The sequence below is a fragment of the Hemiscyllium ocellatum genome, chromosome 12, assembly GCF_020745735.1.
Source record: "Hemiscyllium ocellatum isolate sHemOce1 chromosome 12, sHemOce1.pat.X.cur, whole genome shotgun sequence".
NCBI lineage: Eukaryota > Metazoa > Chordata > Chondrichthyes > Orectolobiformes > Hemiscylliidae > Hemiscyllium > Hemiscyllium ocellatum.
In genome coordinates, this window is record NC_083412.1 from 28,746,622 (window position 1) to 28,763,962 (window position 17,341).

At 40.4% G+C, this 17,341-nt stretch overlaps 1 protein-coding gene across 6 annotated transcripts in view; it reads right to left on the reverse strand.

Annotated features, from left to right (window-relative positions):
• LOC132820996 (adhesion G-protein coupled receptor G2-like) overlaps positions 1-17,341 on the reverse strand; it is a 199,843-nt gene that overhangs the window by 93,943 nt on the left and 88,559 nt on the right. For 5 of the 6 annotated variants that reach the window (XM_060833455.1, XM_060833452.1, XM_060833454.1 and 2 more), the window contains 4 exons: positions 15,155-15,202; positions 9,004-9,051; positions 8,480-8,518; positions 5,447-5,494 (listed from right to left, as the gene is read on the reverse strand). In XM_060833455.1, the coding sequence (XP_060689438.1) occupies positions 5,447-5,494; positions 8,480-8,518; positions 9,004-9,051; positions 15,155-15,202 (183 nt within the window). The remainder of the gene's footprint in view (positions 1-5,446; positions 5,495-8,479; positions 8,519-9,003; positions 9,052-15,154; positions 15,203-17,341) is intronic. The other variant, XM_060833453.1, reaches the window with a different exon arrangement.

The window sequence follows — 17,341 nt, forward strand, 5'->3', positions numbered from 1 at the left end:
TTTGCTGTTGACATTATTTACAACTTAAACTGTTGTATTGAGTTAATCAAAACATTTCCCTCTCAGGTTCCACCTACACGTGATCTGACATTACTTGACATAGAGTCATAGAGATGTACAACATGGAAACAGACCCTATGGTCCAACCTGTCCATGCCAACCAGATATCCAAACCCAATCTAGTCCCAACCACCAGCACCCGGCCTATATCCCTCCAAACCCTTTCTAATCATATACCCATCTAAATGCCTCATAAATGTTGCAATTGTACCAGCCTCTACCATTTCCTCTGGCAGCTCATTCCATACACGTACCACCCTCTGCGTGAAAATGTTGCGCCATAGGTCTCTTTTATATCTTTCCCCTCTCACTCTAAACCTATGCCCTCTAGTTCTGGACTCCCTGACCCCAGGGAGTCCAGAATAGACTTTGTCTATTTATCCTATCCATGCCCCTCATAATTTTGTAAACATCTATAAGGTCACCCCTCAGCCTCCAATGCTCCAGGGAAAACAGCCCCAGCCTGTTGAACCTCTCCCTGTAGCTCAGATCCTTCAACCCTGGCAACATCCTTGTAAATCTTTTCTGAACCCTTTCAAGTTTCACAACATCTTTCCGATAGGAAGGAGACCAGCGTTGCACGCAATATTCCAACAGTGGCCTAACCAATGTCCTGTACAGCCGCAACACCACCTCCCAACTCCTGTACTCAATACTCTGACCAATAAAGGAAAGCATACCAAATGCCTTCTTCACTATCCTATCCACCTGCGACTCCACTTTCAAGGAGCTATGAACCTGCACTCCAAGGTCTCTTTCATTGATGATGCAGACTAACAATGAGTATAATAGCTATTATAATCTTTGATTACATATCCTTAAGTCAATTGTTTTCCCAAACAACTATTCACATTTTAACCTAACCCTATTTTTGCCCTTCACAGTCTCTTAAAGTCATCGAGATAAACAACTTAGAAACAGACACCTCGGTTCAACCAATCTGCATTGACCATGTCCCCAAAATAAAACTGTCCCATCTGCTTGCACCTTGTCCATATGCCTTCATCCCTTTCCTATTGATGAATTTATCCATATATCTTTTAAATGTTCTAACTGTACCTGCATCTACCACTTACTCTGGCATTTCATTCCAGACACGAACCACTCAAAGTAAAAAAGTTGCCACTCAACACATTTTAAAATCTTTCTCCCTCACCTTAAAAATATCCCCCTGAGTTTGGAACATGACATGGTCTGTGAAAGTAAAGACACTCCTCCTCATTTGTTAAATTTAAAATTGGAGTTCCTGCAATATGCCAGAGGATCTGCATATCAAAAGTCTTCTGGGGGGGTTAACGACTTCTCCTAAGAAGGATAGGTCTCACTACTTATAAACATTGATCACTTAGACATTTGCAGATTGCAAAGGTTCAGGTTTCACATACATGCCCCATGGACAGTAGTGTCCTCCTGCTTTTGCAAAACATTCTCAAGTCATCCATAGAACATAGAACAGGCCCTTCGGCCCACGATGTTGTGCCGAACATCTATCCTAGTTTAAGCACCCATCCATGTACCTATCCAATTGCCGCTTAAAGGTCGCCAATGATTCTGACTCTACCACTCCCACGGGCAGCGCATTCCATGCCCCCACCACTCTCTGGGTAAAGAACACACCCCTGACATCTCCCCTATACCTTCCACCCTTCACCTTAAATTTATGTCCCCTTGTAACACTCTGTTGTACCCGGGGAAAAAGTTTCTGACTGTCTACTCTATCTATTCCTCTGATCATCTTATAAACCTCTATCAAGTCACCCCTCAACCTTCGCCGTTCCAACGAGAAAAGGCCGAGAACTCTCAACCTATCCTCGTACGACCTATTCTCCATTCCAGGCAACATCTGGTAAATCTTCTCTGCACCCTCTCCAAAGCTTCCACATCTTTCCTAAAGTGAGGCGACCAGGACTGCACACAGTACTCCAAATGTGGCCTAACCAAAGTCCTGTACAGCTGCAACATCACTTCACGACTCTTGAATTCAATCCCTCTGCTAATGAACGCTAATACACCATAGGCCTTCTTACAAGCTCTATCCACCTGAGTGGCAACTTTCAAAGATCTATGCGCATAGACCCCAAGATCCCTCTGTTCCTCCACCTGACTAAGAACCCCACCGTTAACCCTGTATTCCGCATTCTTATTTGTTCTTCCAAAATGGACAACCTCACACTTGGCAGGGTTGAACTCCATCTGCCACCCCTCAGCCCAGCTCTGCATCATATCTAAGTCCCTTTGCAGCCGACAACAGCCCTCCTCACTGTCCACAACTCCACCAATCTTCGTATCATCTGCAAATTTACTGACCCACCCTTCGACTCTCTCATCCAAGTCATTAATAAAAATTACAAACAGCAGAGGACCCAGAACTGATCCCTGCGGAACTCCACTTGTAACTGGGCTCCAGGCTGAATATTTACCATCTACCACCACTCTGTGACTTCGACCGGTTAGCCAGTTTTCTATCCAATTGGCCAAATTTCCCTCTATCCCATGCCTCCTGACTTTCCGCATAAGCCTACCATGGGGAATCTTATCAAATGCCTTACTAAAATCCATGTACACTACATCCACTGCTCTACCCTCATCCACATGCTTGGTCACCTCCTCAAAGAATTCAACAAGACTTGTAAGGCAAGACCTACCCTTCACAAATCCGTGCTGGCTGTCCCTAATCAAGCAGTGTCTTTCCAGATACTCATAAATCCTATCCCTCAGTACCCTTTCCATTACTTTGCCTACCACAGAAGTAAGACTAACTGGCCTGTAATTCCCGGGGTTATCCCTATTCCCTTTTTTGAACACGGGCACAACATTCGCTACTCTCCAGTCCCCTGGTACCACCCCCGCTGACAGTGAAGACGAAAAGATCATTGCCAACGGTACTGCAATTTCCTCTCTTGCTTCCCACATAATCCTAGGATATATCCCGTCAGGCCAGGGGGATTTGTCTATCCTCAAGTTGTTCAAAATGTCCAACACATCTTCCTTCCTAACAAGTGGGCGGCACGGTGGCACAGTGGTTAGCACTGCTGCCTCACAGCGCCTGTAGACCCGGGTTCAATTCCCGACTCAGGCGACTGACTGTGTGGAGTTTGCACGTTCTCCCCGTGTCTGCGTGGGTTTCCTCCGGGTGCTCCGGTTTCCTCCCACAGTCCAAAGATGTGCGGGTCAGGTGAATTGGCCAAGCTAAATTGCCCGTAGTGTTAGGTAAGGGGTAAATGTAGGGGTATGGGTGGGTTGCGCTTCGGCGGGTCGGTGTGGACTTGTTGGGCCGAAGGGCCTGTTTCCACACTGTAAGTCTAATCTAATCTAAGTATCTCTTCTAGCTTACCAGTCCGTTTCACACTCTCCTCTTCAACAATACGGTCCCTCTCGTTCGTAAATACTGAAGAAAAGTACTCATTCAAGACCTCTCCTATCTCTTCCGACTCAATACACAATCTCCCACTACTGTCCTTGATCGGACCTACCCTCGTTCTCGTCATTCTCATGTTTCTCACATACGCATAAAATGCCTTGGGGTTATCCTTGATCCTATCCGCCAAGGATTTTTCATGCCCTCTCTTAGCTCTCCTAATCCCTTTCTTCAGGTCCCTTCTGGCTATCCTGTATCCCGCCACCGCTGTGTCTGAACACTGTTTCCTCAACCTTATGTAAGCCTCCTTCTTCCTCTTTTACTAGACATTCAACCTCCCTCGTCAACCAAGGCTCCCTCACACGACCATTTCTATCCTGCCTGATAGGTACATACATATCAAGGACACGCATCTAATGGCACGCATGGCACTCAGCATTCACACAGTGGCAAATGCCATGCCTGTAATGCTACTTTTTCACCTCAGCTTGAGCATGGAGTTAAGGCAATGGCTGCACCATTTATTCACTCCTTCTGATTTATTGCCAACATTGGGCCATGTGAAATTTGCTGGTCTGGTGAATTATTCTGTTTGATTTGCAAAGTTCAATCTGCCTGCTATTGTCACAGCTTTGGCCAATGAATGATTCACTGCAGATGGCAAGTATTGTGAAAATGTTTGATCCTGCAAACCAACATGGACAATGGTCCCCTATGAGATTATCACTTCATTTCCCCTATTTACAGTTAGCTATGAGCTGGTGCAGCTCATTTATAAAGCAATCAATATTCTTTTTATTAATAAAGATAAAATACTGCAGATAATGATAATCTGAAGTAAAACAGACTGTCAGAGAAAATCAGCAGATCTGGGCCATTAAATATATTCAAGGCTGAAGTGGCCTTTTTAAAATCAGTAATGGAGTCAAATGTTGAGGAAATGGCAGAAAAATTGAGTTGAGGATTATCGAATGGGTTGTGATCAGACTTAAAGAACCAAATGATCTACTTCTGTTCCTCTGTCTGATGGTCTTCTAGAAACCTACCAACTGTATACTCAATTTACTGCTCAGTCTCCTCCAATGGCTGCAAGATGCATGGTTTAAAGTCAGCTAATTGTTTCATGACTTAGAAGATACAGCTTTTGTTTTTCTGGGAGTCCAGTATAATTGAAGAGTTCTTTGAAAAAAACCTGTGCAAGTCTGCTTCTCTCCTGTCTGATATGATAATAAATCACACATCGAGCTTCTGGCTCAAGTTTGATCAAAAGGTTTCTTACATTCATAATAGTTACAAACAGCCCATTTTCAGTCCCTGTTCTATCCTGAGAAGTTGATGAGCCAGTAACTGTCGAGCTGTTAACTGTAAGAGAAATACATTACTTCAGATCAAACAATTAACAGCCGAACCCTGCCTGCAGCATTCATCTGTAATTGGGCTCGAGTGAGGTCATGGCCAAATTAGAGTCATAGAGGTGTACAGCACCGAAACAGACCCTTCAGTCCAACCCGTCCACCAGATATCCTAAATTAATCTAAATTATTTTAATAAAAGAGTGTTCAATTGTTTCTTGAGATTAATTGATACAACTACTCCCTTTAACGAAGCATTTAACAAATTTTGTCTGATTGGAAACATTCCCAGTACAGGTGAGAGACAGTTTATGTGATTGTAGTTGTAAATATATATCTAGAGGGCATTGTAACCACTGGAGGGCAGCCTTGAAGCCAAGTATTTTAAGTAGTAGAAAGATGTGAAAGATAAATTAATTTTATTCAGAAAGTTGTCATAGCCTAGGTTGCAAAGAGAACCAATTTCATGCATTTCAATCAACGTACAGCTGTCACTTTCAAAATCAAAATTCCTTAAACACCTATTTGCATTACCTGTCATGGGTGAAATGGCTGCATTGGTAAAGTAATTCCCGGTAAAAAGATTACAAGTGGTTAGATAGGGATGTAGGAAATTTTCATTAATACTGACTGTCATGAGGCAAGTCATGCTTTACAAAGAGCTCATTTTCTGTACCTGTTGTGTTTGGTGGCGATGATGTCCCAGTAAGTGTTGTGGTATTTTCTGTAAGAGAAGTGTAAGACTTCAGTTCATACAATCAATAGCCAAAACCTGCCTGCAGCATTCTTGTGTAAATTGACCTCAAATTAGGATACAACTAACATAATTTTAATATACAAATTACTGTGTGGAAGGACCACTGTGTGGAATGTTCAATTTTTCTTGAGTTGAATTGATAGAATTAATCCCTTCAACAATGCATTTAACAAAGTGTGTCGGTGCTGATTTGAAGCAGCATCTATCCCTATTTAGGTATTATGGTGGTATTTATGGGTCTGGAGGAAACTGTAGCTATTGGAAAGCAATTTGCATTGATCAGAAGGAGAAAAAGTGCATTCAACAATTTGGAAAATATTATCCCTTCATGTCCGGTTGTCATTTTCAAATTTTAAATGTCCTGAACAACAGTTTACAATTATGTGTCATACATGATGTGGTAGTATTACAAAATGTCTTCCTTGCAAATATAAAGATAATAAGCAGTTAGGCCAAACATGGGAGATTTCACCTTGACAATCTGTGGAATTCATCTGGTGCAGTGGCCTTTTGTCGAATTGACATGAAGGCAGAAACCAGGTGGAATGTATAACCAGTTCCAATTTGATTTTGAAAACCGTCTGCCTTTACTGACATTACAAAAATAACATCTGTTGGTAACAGCCTGGGCCTAGAATTTATGCCACCATCCATCTATTAGAATTTAGTTATTAACTTACACCAAGCTTTTATTGTAAGGGTTAGGTTGTTTTAAGAAATTATAGACAACATGTTTTGCTACTGTATAAGAAATGTCAACAGTTGAAAATGTGTTGTTGGAAAAGCGCAGCAGGTCAGGCATCATCCAAGGATCTTTGGATGCTGCCTGACCTGCTGCGCTTTTCCAGCAACACATTTTCAGCTCTGATCTCCAGCATCTGCAGTCCACACTTTCTCCTAGGAGAAATGTCAATACACAACATGACACTTCCACAACTCATGGAACCAAGATTGGCTTCGCTGGAGCTTTATCCCAGTAGCTTTGGTGGTTTTGAAAACATGCTTATGTATTACAATGTTGTTTGGGGAATATATGTTTCCAATGAAAGAGCTGGAAACTACGCTACTTTAATCTAAAGAAAACCATTTATTGGCTGTTTACATTGCTTACAAGTTAAACTGTTGCATTGAATTTATCAGAACATTTCCCTCTCAGGCTCCACAGACACATGATCTGACATTACTTGAAATCATTAATGATACAGACTAACAATGAGCATAAGAGCTATTATAATCTTTTCTTTTAACATACTCTTAAATCCTTCATTACACCAAACAACTAATTTCCTTTTAACTTGACCCTATCTGACCCAATTTCTACCCCACAGAGTCTCTTGTGCCCTGAATCTGAATGGAAGTCTGTTGGAGAAATTTAAGCTCCAGCCATGATATGACACCTCTGTTCTTTTGTCAAATGTAAAATCTGAGTTCCTGCTGTGAATCAGAGTGTCCCATACAGATATCTTCTGGTTTTGTTTTGGGAAGGGGAGGGGGTTAACCTTTTCACCCTTTAGTTTCATTGACCTCTCAGATACTTGCAGATTGGGATGGTCAGACTTTAGGGGAAAATGGCATTTCAATGAAGCTGTTTTTCCACCGCAACTTAAACACAGAGAAATGGCAGTAACACCAGCTTCTCACTGCTTCAGCTCTACTGCCAATTCTACAAATTGGACCATGTGAAACTTGCTGGTCTGGTGAATTGCTCTGTTTGACTTGCAAACTTCAATCTGCCTGCTATCGTCACAGCATTAGCCAATGAATTATTCACTGCAGATGGCAACTATTGTGAAAATGTTTGATCCTGTAAACCCACTTGGAGATGGTGTCATATGGGCTTATCACTTCATTTCCCCTATCTATGAGCTGGTGCGATAATTTATAAAGCAATCAATATCCTCTTTATTTGTAAAGAAAAATACAGCAGATAATGGAAATCATAAATAAAAACAGACAGTGCTGGAGAAAGTCAGCAGACCTGGCTGTAAAGATTGGGTCATTAAATATACTTAAGACTGAAATAGACAGATTTTTATTTAATCAGTCAGGGAATCAAGGGTTGGGGAAATGGTACGAAATTGGAATTGAGGACTATTACGTGGGTCACAATCAGATTTGAAGGACTAAATGACCCACTTCTGTTCCAATGTCTGGTGGTCATCTCGACATCCATCAACTCTACACTTAGTTTACTGTTTAGTTTCCTCCACAGGCTGTAGGATGCATCATTAGCTGATTGCTTTGTTATTGAAAAGATTTTTTTGGCTTGTCTGGGTTTTGGGTATAACTGAACATTCCTACAAAAAGCCTGTACAAGCTCAAAGGACTGAACAGCCTCCTTCTGTCGTGTTGGAGTTGATAATAAACTACACCTTCAACCTCCAGCAGTTCTGAACAGCTCAAATTTCAACAAAAGGGTTTTTAATCTTTATTAATTACAAAGAGCCCATTTTCAGTACCTGTTCTGTCCCATGGAGGTGATGAGCCAGTAACTGTCGAGCTGTTAACTGTAAGGCGAATTCATGACTTCAGACCAAACAATGTTTTGACAGCTGAACACTGCCAGCAGCATTTATCTGTAAATAGTTCTTAGCTTAGACCATGGCCAAATAATTTTAGTAAAATAAGCTTGTTAATGGCCATGTTGGAGAATGTTCACTTTTTCTTGCTTCAATTGATACAACTACTCCCTTCAACAAAGCATTTAACAAAGTTTGTCTGTGCTGATTTAAAGCAACATCTATTCCCAATACAAGTGATACACAGTTTATGTGATTCTGGTTGTAATTGTAGATCTGGAGGGCACTGTGTCCACTGGAGGGCAGCCCTAAGGACAAGTATTTGAACTACCAGAGGTATGAGGAAGTTAAATTATTTTTACCTCATGCATTTCAATCAATGTATCACTGTCATCTTCAAAGTAAGGATCTCTCAACTACCTATTTGCCTTACCTGTCACAGGTGAAATGGCTGCATTGGTAAAGGAATTGTCTGTAAAAGGATTACAAGTTGTTAGGCAGGATGTAGATTTTCATTCATATGGACTGTGATGTGGCAAGGTATGCTTTTTAAAAACACTTGATTAATATTTCTTCTGCTATTATTGTTGTTTCGGAGTATGCCACATCAATTGCATGCGGTTTTACACTATAATTTTATGTGACAAATACTCTCTCTGTCTAGAACTTTGCATGCAGCTTAAAGGAGATGCTAATGGCAAATGGATAGAGGGCAGAATCTATGGTACTGGTACACCAATGGTACATGTGGTGTTCAAGAAACACAAGTACATGATTTCAGATCCAACATTCAACACTTCACATTTTCTACAGGTTTGTAACATTAGGTTTTAAACTGTCCACAGATTAGGGCATATATAAATTTATTTCTACAGAAAATAATATATGTTATATTACTCCACATCCACAACAGTTATATAATGTTCTGAACAGTTACAAAGAGCCCATTTTCTGTACCTGTAGTGTTTGGTGGAGATGATATCCCATTAAGTGTCATTCTGTTCTCTGTAAGAGAAGGACATGACTTCAGTTCAGACAATCAACAGCCAATCTCTGCCCTCAACATTGATCTGTAAATCATCCTCATGCTAGGACACATCTAAAGTTATTTCAACGATACAAGGTACTTAAGGACCATTTCGTAGAATGTTCAATTTTTCTTCAGTTTAATAGATACAACTATTCCATGTTACAACACATTTAACAAAATTTGTGTGTGCTGATTTGAAGCAACATCTACTTCCATTATAAATGTATAGACATTTTTGGTGATTGTGGTTGCACTCATGGGTCTAGAGGCAATTGGAGCCGCTGAAAAGCAATTACATTGATAGGAAGGAGAAAATATACATTCAACAATTTTATCCATTGATGTACATTTGTCATTTTCAACTTTTAAATCTTCCGAACAGCAATTTACAGTTATCTGTCACAGGTGATGTGGTAATTTTGAAAAATTGTTACCTGCAAATAAAAAGATGATATAAGCAGATAGTCAAAATATGCAAGATTTCATCTTGACAATCTGTGGAACTCATCTGGTGCACTGGCTTTTTATTGAATCAACATGAAGGCAGAAATCAGTAGAATATACAATCTGTTCCAATTTGGTTCTAAAAACTGTCCACCTTTACTGATGTTGCAAAACTAGCATCTGTTTGTTAACAGCCTAGGCCCATAATATGTGCCCACCATCAAGAAATTATAGACAATACATTCTACTGTTAAATGTCTACTGTACAAAAGTGTTAATTAAAAAAAAGGACATTTTCCCAATTTAGGGAACCAAATTAGTTTTGCTAGGTCTTTGTTCCAGTAGTCTCAGTGGTTTTGAAAATAGCGCTTATGCATTATGATGATGTTTGGGGATTATATGTTTTCAATGAAAAAGCTGGAAACTATGCTGCTTTAATCTAAAGAAAATCACTTGTTTGTTCTTGACGTTATTTACAGTTTAACAGTTGCTTTGAATTAATCAGCACATTTCCCTCTCAGTTTCCACCTATGTGTGGTCTGTCATGACTTGACATCATTGACGAGACTGACTATGTGCATTATAGCTATTATAACAGTTTATTGCATATTTTTGAATCTTTCTTCTTCAGTAGTCTACATTAGGGTGGTGCTAGAAAAGCACAGCCAGTCAGGCAGCATCCAAGGAGCAGGTCGTTTTGAAGATTGTGCTAATGCACTATGATGATGTTTGGCTATTACATGTTTCCAATAAAAAATCTGGAAACTATGCTGCTTTAATCTAAAGAAGCACATTGACATTATTTACAGTTAAACTGTTGCATTGAATTAATCAGATCGCATCCCTCTCAGTTTCCACCTATGTGTGATCTGTCATGACTTGACATCACTGATGAGGCTGACTAACAATGTACATAATAGCTATTATAATCTTTTATTACACATTCTTGAGTCTTTCACCTTACCGAAAAAAACCCTGTATAAATCCCTCAAATTCTGTTGTGCCTTGAATTTGAATGGAAGCCTGTTGCAGAAGTTTATGCTCCAGCCAGGATATGGTCATTGAAAGAAAAGTCACTCCTCCTCCTTTGTCCAATATAAAATTTGAGTTCCTACCCTGAACCAGAGTATCTGTGCACCAGAAATCTTCTGGGAGGTTTAATGATTTCTCTGAAGAAATCTTTATTCTTTAGTATCATTGACATCTCAGACACTTGGCAGATTGGGATGGTCAGGTTTTGCATACATGCCCCATGGATGGTCACTGTAGCAAATCATCCTTAAGTGGCCCCTCTTATGGCACACATTCATACTGGAGTAAATAGCATGCATGTGATGCTTGTTTGATGCCAACTCAACTTAAACACAGAGAAGTGGAGATGGCTGCACCATCTTCTCACTGCTTGTGATGTATTGCCAACAGCCTTTAATTCTACAAATTGGATCATGTGAAATTTGTTGGTCTGGTGAATTTCTCTGATTGGCTTGCAAAATTCAATCTGCTTTCTATCATCACAGCTTTGGCCAATGAATGATCTAGTGCAGACGGCAAGTATTGTGAAAATGTTTGATCCTGCAACATGGGGGACATGGTCCTTTAAGTTAGTTGCTTATTTTCTTCAGTTTATGGTTATCTATGAGCTGTGCTGATTAATTCAAAGCAGTTAAACTATAAATAACATCAAGAACAAACAAGTGGTTTTCTTTATATTAAAGCAGCATATAAAGCAATCAATATTTTCTTTGTTAATAAGAAAAATTACAGCAGATAATGGAAATCTGAAATAAAAACAGACAGTACTGGAGAAAGCCAACAGACCTGGCTGCAAGTGTTGGGTCATTAAATATATTCAAGGCTGAAATAGACTATTTTTATTTAATCTGTAAGGGAATCAAGGGTTGGGGAAATGGTACGAAATTGGAGTTGAGTACTATCAGGTGTTTCATGATTAGACTTTATGGACCAAATGGCCTACTTCTGTTCCAATGTCTGATGGTCGTCTAGACATCTCCCAACTATACACTCAGTTTATTGCTTAGTTTCGTCCACTGGCTGTAAGATGCATCATGAGCTGATTGTTTTGTTATTGAAAAGATTTTTCTTTGCTTGTCTGGGTTTTGAGTATAACTGAACATTCTTTCAAAAAACACCTGTACAAGATCAAAGGACTGAACAGCCTCCTTCTGTCTTGTCGGAGTCGATAATAAACCACATCTTGAACTTCCAGCAGTTCTGAACAGTTCAAATTTCAACAAAAATTTGCCTGGTCCTAATTAGTTACAAAGTACCTGTTTTCAGTACCTGTTCTGCCCCATGCAGGTGGGGCCAGTAACTCTCGAGCTGTTAACTCTAAGGAAATGCATGACTTCAGATCAAACAATGTTTTGACAGCTGAACCCTGCTTGCAGCATTCATGTGTAAATTGCCCTCAGGTTAGAACATGGTCAAATTATTTTATTAAAATTAAGTCCTTAAGGACTATGTTGTAGAATGTTCACTTTTTCTTGAGTTTAATTGATACCGCTACTCCCTTCAACAATGCATTTAGCAAGGTTTGTCTGATCAGATGCAACATCTATTCCCATTACAAGCTCACGTGACTATGATTGTAATTGTAGATACTGTAACCTCTGGAGGGCAACCTTAAAGACAAATATTGTAAAGGGATGATGAAGGTAAATTCTTTTCATTCAGAAAATTATCATAGCCTGCATTGCAAAGTAAATCAGGAGAAATTGAGGACTGCAGATGTTGGAGATGAGAGTCAAGAGTGTGTTGCTGGAAAAGGACAGCAGGTCAGGCAGCATCCGAGGAGCAGGAGAAGCGATGTGTCAGGCATAAGCCCCTCAACAAGAATTAGGACTGATCCTGATGAAGGACTTATGCCCGAGACGTCGATTCTCCTGTTCCTCAGATGCTGCCTGACCTGCTGTGCTTTTTCAGCAACACACTTGACTCTGCAAAGTCAATTAATTTAATGCATTTCAATCAACATATGGCTGTCATTTTCAAAATAAAAATCCCTCCACTATCTATTTTCATTACATGTCATTGGTGAAATGGCTGCTTTGGTGAAGGAATTCCCTGTCGAAAGATTAGAAGTGCTTAAGTAGAACGTAGGAGATTTTCATTTATACTGACTGTTGTGTGGCAAGCCATGCTTTGTAAATGAACTTGATTAATTTTCTTGTGCTTTCACTGATGTTTTCTGAGTATACCACATTAAATGCATGCTGTTTCCATTATACTTTTATGTGACAAATACCTTCTTTGTCTAGAACTCTATGTGCAGCTTAAAGGAAATGTGAATGACAAATGAACAGAAGGCAGAATCTGTGGAATTGATGCTCCAGTAGTAGAACATAGAACAGTACAGCACAGAACAGGCCCTTCAGCCCACGATGTTGTGCCAACCACTGATCCTCATGTATGCACCCTCAAATTTCTGTGACCATATGCACGTCCAGCAGTCTCTTAAATGTCCCCAATGACCATATTTCCATAACTGCTGCTGGCAACGCATTCCATGCTCTCACAACTCTGTGTAAAGAACCCGCTTATGAAATCCCCTCTATACTTTCTTCCAACCAGCTTAAAGCCAAGACCCCTCATGTTAGTCATTTCTGCCCTGGGAAATAGAGTCGATAGCCAGAGACTATCTATGCCTCTCATTATCTTGTATACCTCAATTCGGTCCCCTCTCCTCCTCCTTTTCTCCAATGAAAAAAGTCCAAGCTCAGTCAACCTCTCTTCATAAGATAAGCCCTCCAGTCCAGGCAGCATCCTGGTAAGCCTCCTCTGAACCCCCCCCTCCCAAAGCATCCACAACTTTCCTATAATAGGGCGATCAGAACTGGACGCAAATTCCAAGTGCAGTCTAACCAAAGTTTTATAGAGCTGCAACAAGATCTCACAACTCTTAAACTCAATCCCCCTGTTAATGAAAGCCAAAACACCATATGCTTTCTTAACAACCCTGTCCACTTGGATGGCCATTTTAAGGGATCTATGTACCTACACACCAAGTTCCCTCTGTTCCTGCCAAGAATCCTATTCTTAATCCTGTACTCAGCTTTCAAATTCAACCTTCCAAAATGCATCACCTTGCCTTTATCCAGGTTGAACTCCATCTGCCACCTCTCAGCCCATCTCTGCATCTTGTCAATGTCCTGCTGCAGCCTACAACAGCCCTCTATACTGTCAACAACACCTTTGTGTCATCTACAAACTTGTTGACCCATCCTTCAATCCCCTCATCCAAGTCATTAATAAAAATTACAAACAGTAGAGGCCCAAGGACAGAGCCCTGTGGAACACCGCTCACCACAGACTTCCAGGCAGAATATTTTCCTTCTACTACCACTCGCTGTCTTCTGTTGGCCAGCCAATTCTGTATCCAGACAGCTAAGTTCTTCTGTTTCCCATTCCTCCTGACCTTCTGAATGAGCCTACCATGGGGAACCTTTTCAAATGCCTTGCTGAAATCCGCATATACCACATCCACAGCTCGACCCTCATCAACTTTTCTAGTCACATCCTCAAAGACCTCGATAAGGTTTGTGAGGCATGACCTGCCCCTCTCAAAGCCGTGTTGACTGCATTTAATCAAGCCATGCTCTTCCAGATAGTCATAAATCCTATCCCTCAGAATCCTTTAACACCTTGCAGACGACAGACATGAGACTGACTGGTCTGTAATTGCCGGGGATTTCCCTATTTCCTTTCTTGAAGAGAGGAATTACATTTGCCTCTCTCCAGTCCTCAGTTACGACTCAAGCGGAGAGCGAGGATGCAAAGATCTTCGCAATTGGCAAAGCAATTGCATTTCTCATTTCCCAAAGCAGCCGAGGACAAATCTGTTCCGGGCCTGGCGACTTTTCAATCTTAATGTTTGACAAAATGTTCAGCCCATCAGCTTTCTCTATCTCTATCCATTCCAGCATGCACATACCTGCTCTTCAAAGGTATCATTCACTGCAAAGTTCGTTTCTTTCGTAAAGGTAGAAGCAAAAAACTCAGTTAGGGCTTCCCATACCTCCTCAGACTCCACACACAAATTCCCTATGCTATCCCTGATGAGCTTTACTTTTTCTTTGACCATTCTCTTATTCCTCACATAAGTGTAAAATGCCTTTGTGTTCTTCCTAATCCGTTCTGCAAAGCCTTTCTTGTGCCCCCTCCTGGCTCTCCTCCTTCCTCACCTGCTTGTAATCCTCTAGAGCTGAGCTTGACCCTTGCTTCCTCCACCTTATGTAAGCTACCTTTTTCCTTTTGACGAGAAGCTCCACCGCTTTCGTCATCCAGGGTTCCTTTATCTTACCACTTCTTGCCTGTCTCAGAGGGACATATTTATTCATCACTTGCAACAATTGTTCCTTAAACAGTCTCCACATGTCTATAATGCCTTTACCATGGCTTGTGGTGTTCACTATAATTGAAGTAAATGACTTCAGATCCGAGACTCAACAAATTCACTTTCTCTATCGGTCTCTAACATTAGTTTGTAATTTGTCCACGGATTAAGGCTCATATACATTTATTTTACTGAAACAAGCTCTTAATGTATCATATTGCTCTATCTTAACAACAGTTATTTAATAATCTGAACAGTTACAAAGAGCCTATAATCTGTACCTGTTGTGTTTGGTGGAGATGATGTCACAGTAAGTGTTGCAGTGTTCTCTGTAAGAAGAGGACATGAGCTCAGTTCAAACAATAACAGCCAAACCCTGCCTGCACCATTTATCTGTAAATTGTCCTAAAGTTAGTGCACAAATATATTTTTAAAAAATAAAACAAGCTATTGAAAATCCATTTTGTAGAATATTCAATTTTTCTTGAGTTTAATTGATGTAACCATTCCCTTCACCATGCATGTAAGAACATTAATCTGTGCTGATTTGATGCAATATCTATCCCCAGTACAAATTTACAGACAATTTAGGTGATGATTATGGGTCTAGAGGAAACTTTAGCCACTGGAAAGCAATGAGCGCTGATAGGAAGGAGAAAATATAATTCAACAATTTTATCTACTGATGCCTGGTTGTCATTTTCAAATTTTAAATTTGCGGACAATAATTTACAGTTATCTGTCACTGAAGACGTGGTAAATTTGCAAAAGGTGTTACCTGCAAATAAATTATAAGGAGTTAGACTAAATATGGAAGATTTCATCTTGACAATCTGCAGAATTCATCTAGTGCAATGACCTTTTATCAAATCGACAAGAAGGCATAAACCAAGTCGAATATATCACCCCCAGTTCCAATTCAGTTCTGAAAACTGTCCATCTTTACTGATGTTACAAAAACAAAATCTGTTGGTAACTGGTATGCCCATAATTTGTGCCACTGTCAATGTCATGGAATTAAATTATTAAGTTACACCAAGCTTTACTGTAAGAGTTTAATTGTTGTAATAAATTATACACTGTGTACATTTTGTCATTAGATCTCTACTCTTAGAAGTGTCAATACACAACATGGCACTTTTACAATTCAGGGAATCAAGATTGGCTACAATGGACCTTTATTCCAGTAGTCTCGGAGGTTTAGAAAGTAGTGCTTATGACTTTTGGGGAGTGCATGTGAAAGAGGTGAAAACAATGCTCCATTAATCTAAAGAAAAGGATTTATTGGATGTTGACATTATTTACAAGTTGAACAATTGCATTGAATTCATCACATTTCCCTCGCAGGTTCCAGGATCTGACATTAAAAACAGAAAAATCTACAAATGCTGTGTTCTATGGAAAGGTCACTTGACCCAAAACGTTAACTCTGTCATCTCTCCACAGGAATTGCCAGACCTGGTGAGCTTTTCCAGCCATTTCGGTTTTTATTTGTGATCTGACATTGCTTGTCATCATTCATGATACAGACTAACAATGTACATAATAGCTATTGTAACCTTTGATTACAATCCATTAAATCAATCGTTTTACCAAACAACTATTCACATTTTAACCTCATCCTGTTTATATCCCGAAGAATTTCTGAGAGTCAGAGAGTCATACAGCATTGAAATAGAACCTTTGGTCCAACCAGTCTAGCACGATAAAGTTCCTAAAATAAACTAGTCCCACCTGCTATGCTTGACCCAATCAACATTTCAAGCATAAGCGCTAAAGAACTTAGGATCAAAACATCAAATCTCCTGCTCCTCAGATGCTGTCTGACTGGCTGTACTTTTCCAGCACCACACTTTTTGACTAGTACTTGTGGTGTTCAGTATAAAGGAAGTACATGACTTCAGATCCAACATGCAACAGTTTCCCACTTCTTACAGGTCTGCAAGATTAGTTTTTAAATTGTCCACAGATTAGGGCACATATAAATTTATATTACAGAAACGAGCTCTTTATGTAGCATATTACTCTATTTCGAGTAAAAAATGAGGTCTGCAGATGCTGGAGATCACAGCTGCAAATGTGTTGCTGGTCAAAGCACAGCAGGTTAGGCAGCATCTCAGGAATAGAGAATTCAACGTTTCGAGCATAAGCCCTTCATCAGGAATAAGAGAGAGAGAGCCAAGCAGGCTGAGATAAAAGGTAGGGAGGAGGGACTAGGGGGAGGGGCGATGGAGGTGGGATAGGTGGAAGGAGGTCAAGGTGAGGGTGATAGGCCGGAGTGGGGTGGGGGCGGAGAGGTCAGGAAGAGGATTGCAGGTTAGGAGGGCGGTGCTGAGTTGAGGGAACCGACTGAGACAAGGTGGGGGGAGGGGAAATGAGGAAGCTGGAGAAATCTGAATTCATACCTTGTGGTTGGAGGGTTCCCAGGCGGAAGATGAGGCGCTCCTCCTCCAGCCGTCGTGTAGTTG